The sequence below is a fragment of the Apis dorsata genome, unplaced genomic scaffold (assembly GCF_000469605.1).
Source record: "Apis dorsata unplaced genomic scaffold, Apis dorsata 1.3 scaffold_83, whole genome shotgun sequence".
Lineage (NCBI taxonomy): Eukaryota > Metazoa > Arthropoda > Insecta > Hymenoptera > Apidae > Apis > Apis dorsata.
Window position 1 is genome coordinate 673,615 of NW_006263381.1, and position 3,264 is coordinate 676,878.

General features: G+C 31.4%; 1 protein-coding gene across 1 annotated transcript in view; it reads right to left on the minus strand.

Moving 5' to 3' along the window:
• The window catches only part of LOC102673409 (GTP-binding protein RAD), a 59,056-nt gene that overhangs the window by 19,420 nt on the left and 36,372 nt on the right, over positions 1-3,264 (minus strand). The window contains exon 3 of the mRNA XM_006611100.2: positions 8-223. Within this exon, the coding sequence (XP_006611163.1) occupies positions 8-223 (216 nt within the window). The remainder of the gene's footprint in view (positions 1-7; positions 224-3,264) is intronic.

The following is a 3,264-nucleotide window of genomic DNA, read 5'->3' on the forward strand; positions in this document are numbered from 1 at the left end:
CACTTACCTCTTTGCCTATCGTACGCGTTTATACATTCGCTGGTCATAAATTGGCTGATCAGGGCGGTTTTTCCGACACCCCTAGCGCCGAGTATAGCGACCGTGTACGAGGTGATCTCTTTCGCAGGAACCGAATTCTTTTCCTCGCCTTCAGGATCCGTGGGTGCGAGGGAGTTCGATCTTGATCTTCTTCTTCTGAACGAATCGCCCCTGTTGATGATACCTGTAACGCAAAAGGGAGAATATATTTATAATTATTTTGTTGCTTTCAATTGTTTTCGTATTTGGGGAATTTGAAAAAAAGAATTGATAATTTTTGAAAATTATTTTTCAACGAAAATGAAACAAATGGGGAGATTTGAGATTCGAGAGGAATTAAATTATTGGAGGAAAGGTAAGGAAGGTAAGAAGTTTTAGATTCGAATTTTATCACGTTTCTCGTCCAAGCGAATAAACGCTTGAACGATATCCTTCGTGATTTGGAAAGCAAAGATTAAATTACGTCGGAGAGAAAGAGAGAGAGAAAGAGAGAGAGAGGTAGTTCGAGGAATTAGTATTTTCGAAATGAGACGAGAATATCTGCAGATATTCAACTGCCTTTTCATTTATTTTCGAAATAAAGGTAAGAAAAATGGGAATTAATGGACTCTCGTCTTTTAAAATAGGTATTCATTAAATAAATGAATAACCTCGAATTGGTAAATAATACGAACGAACATTCAAATTAAATAATTGCTACTTATCGTATTATTTATTAAATTTTATATTTGAAGATACTAGATAATATTTCCTCATAATAATATCAATTTGCACAATGTTGTCGTTATGTTGTCGTATATTATAATTTTTCTATTCAAAAGTTAACAATTCGATTTAAAAAAAAGATTTTAATTGAAACTCTATTTTAAATTCAAAATCGAAACGATAATTTAAACATAAGAATGTCATGAACAAGTCGAATCGCGCGATAAATTATTCGATAGGATATAAATATCGATTTCGTAGAAATCGTTCGAGTTTGTATATATATTATTTTATAGTTGAAAATGAAAAATAAAAGTAAAGAGGGAGAGAAGAGCGGTGCAAATAAATAAATACGAGGCTTCTCGTTTACGTTTCGAGGCTGAAATATCATTAAATATTCATGAAATTATTGGTTTATCTAACGAAACGGAATTCTTTCTTTTCCATTTATTTGTAAATAAATGAAATGATAAAAATACATGATTAACGAGACGAGTTATTGGGTCACGGCCACCTGTGCTCGTATTCGACACCGCGAAAAGAATTCAAGGAAATAAGTATAAATCTTTTGAGAAGAGAAAAGATCGTTCTGAATTTCGATTTTACTCGTCCCAAAATTATAATAACTGTTTATTTGTTCTATCGTTGAATATATCCCATTTGGTTAGAATTATTTGTATAAATGGAAAATAAAAATACGTATCGAGATTAAAATTATTTTTTTATAGAAATCTTTTCATGCAAATATTTTGATGATTCGGAATAAATGTACAATGAAAGCTTAATTTCCACTGTTATTTACATCGACAAATCGGTCGAACAAGAAACCTATACTTTACTTGTCATTTCGTTTCAAATATAAGTTACTATACTTTCAATAAATTTTCGTGAAAACATTCGTATAACACATGGAATAGAAATAAGGTCCCACAAGAAAGGATATGCTTACCAAAGGAAAAATATGAAGACTCGACAATATCGCTTTCTGCCTCGTTTCAAACCTAACCTAAAAACACGCTCTAAATAAATGGGAACCGTTATGCAAGCCATCCGGTAGTTCGTCTGAATTGTAGTCTTATATGACGAATAGTGGTACCGAAATTAAATGGAACACTAACTCCGCAATCTCTACTCGTCGAATTAAGGTGTAAGATCGACTTAATTGCGAGGTAAATTCGAAATTGTCTACGAAAGGATGAACTCGCGACTGATACGTAAAATTCAATTTACACGTGTGTCTTTGAAATGCAAGATTCGTGCTAACGCCTCTCGTGGGCGTTTCGTGAATTTGTTCAAAGTAATGAAATGAAAAGAAAAGTTTATTGCATTTCTGGAACTGGAAGAGAATTTGAAAATTTGAAAAGTAGAAATATTTTAGATTCAAAAGAAAAACTCTCTCTCTCTCTAAAAATAATACATCTTTTTTCTCTATTAAATAATAATATATATATAAAAAGATATATATATAAAAATTTGAATTTTTTTTTTATCTTTCAACACGTACACTTCCTCACATTACAAAAAAAACATATAATACATAAATACAAAATAACTAAATAAAAAATTAGAAAATACAAGACAACTGTCATCAATTTTTATTTAACGATATTTATCTCTAGTCCAAAATTAAAAAAAACGATGCGATGGTTAAAAATATGCGATGTTAGAATATAGATGAATCAGAAAAAGAGGAAATCTACTACGTGATTCGTCAGTTGGTTGGCCCGAAAATTCGAAAAATGAAAATATGGAAGGAATCGGTAGTTAATAATCGAATAAACGTGTCGTTAGCGGAGAAACGTTACGAAGTAAAAGTCGATATCCATATGTGGTCCTGCGAAATGCGCAGTTACGGAATTTCAGGGCAGATACGGTCGATCGATATGCGTGGTCGCGCAATTCGCTAATAATAATGAGACGAATCGTTTCACGGGCGTCTGAGATTGGCAAGGAAATTAACGACGACGAGGACGACAAAAGTTATTAAATATTTCGATATTCCGTGAAATCTCGATTCGCTCGTCGGCAACGTTGAAAAAATTCTTCTTTAAATTAATTATTTATTTATTAACGAGTTGGATGGATTCATCTGTAAATAGTTAAGAAAACTGTAAAAAAAATTTTTTTTTTCATTGAAATTTTTTTCATGAAAAATTCTCCAATTATTTTACTAAGTTTTCATTTGAAAACAAATGATAAAATATACATTGATAGGCTAAATTTCCATGTATTGAATAATCGAATGGAAAATTAATGGTAAAATAATACTAACGAAAGCCCACGAGTCAAATTTACTTAACTCGATGTAATGCACGTGTGGGAATATATGCACATGATATGTCAATTGAATATCAAAATTGGATTCCAGTGCAAACACCGGGAAATCTGCTCGTGGCTTCTGATAATCAAACAATAACCGCATTTAAAAATTGCAACGATTTTTTCACGTTATACTATAAAAACCTGTTACAGATTTTTCTACGCATTGTAATTAAACAAAAAAAAAAAAAAAAAAAAAAA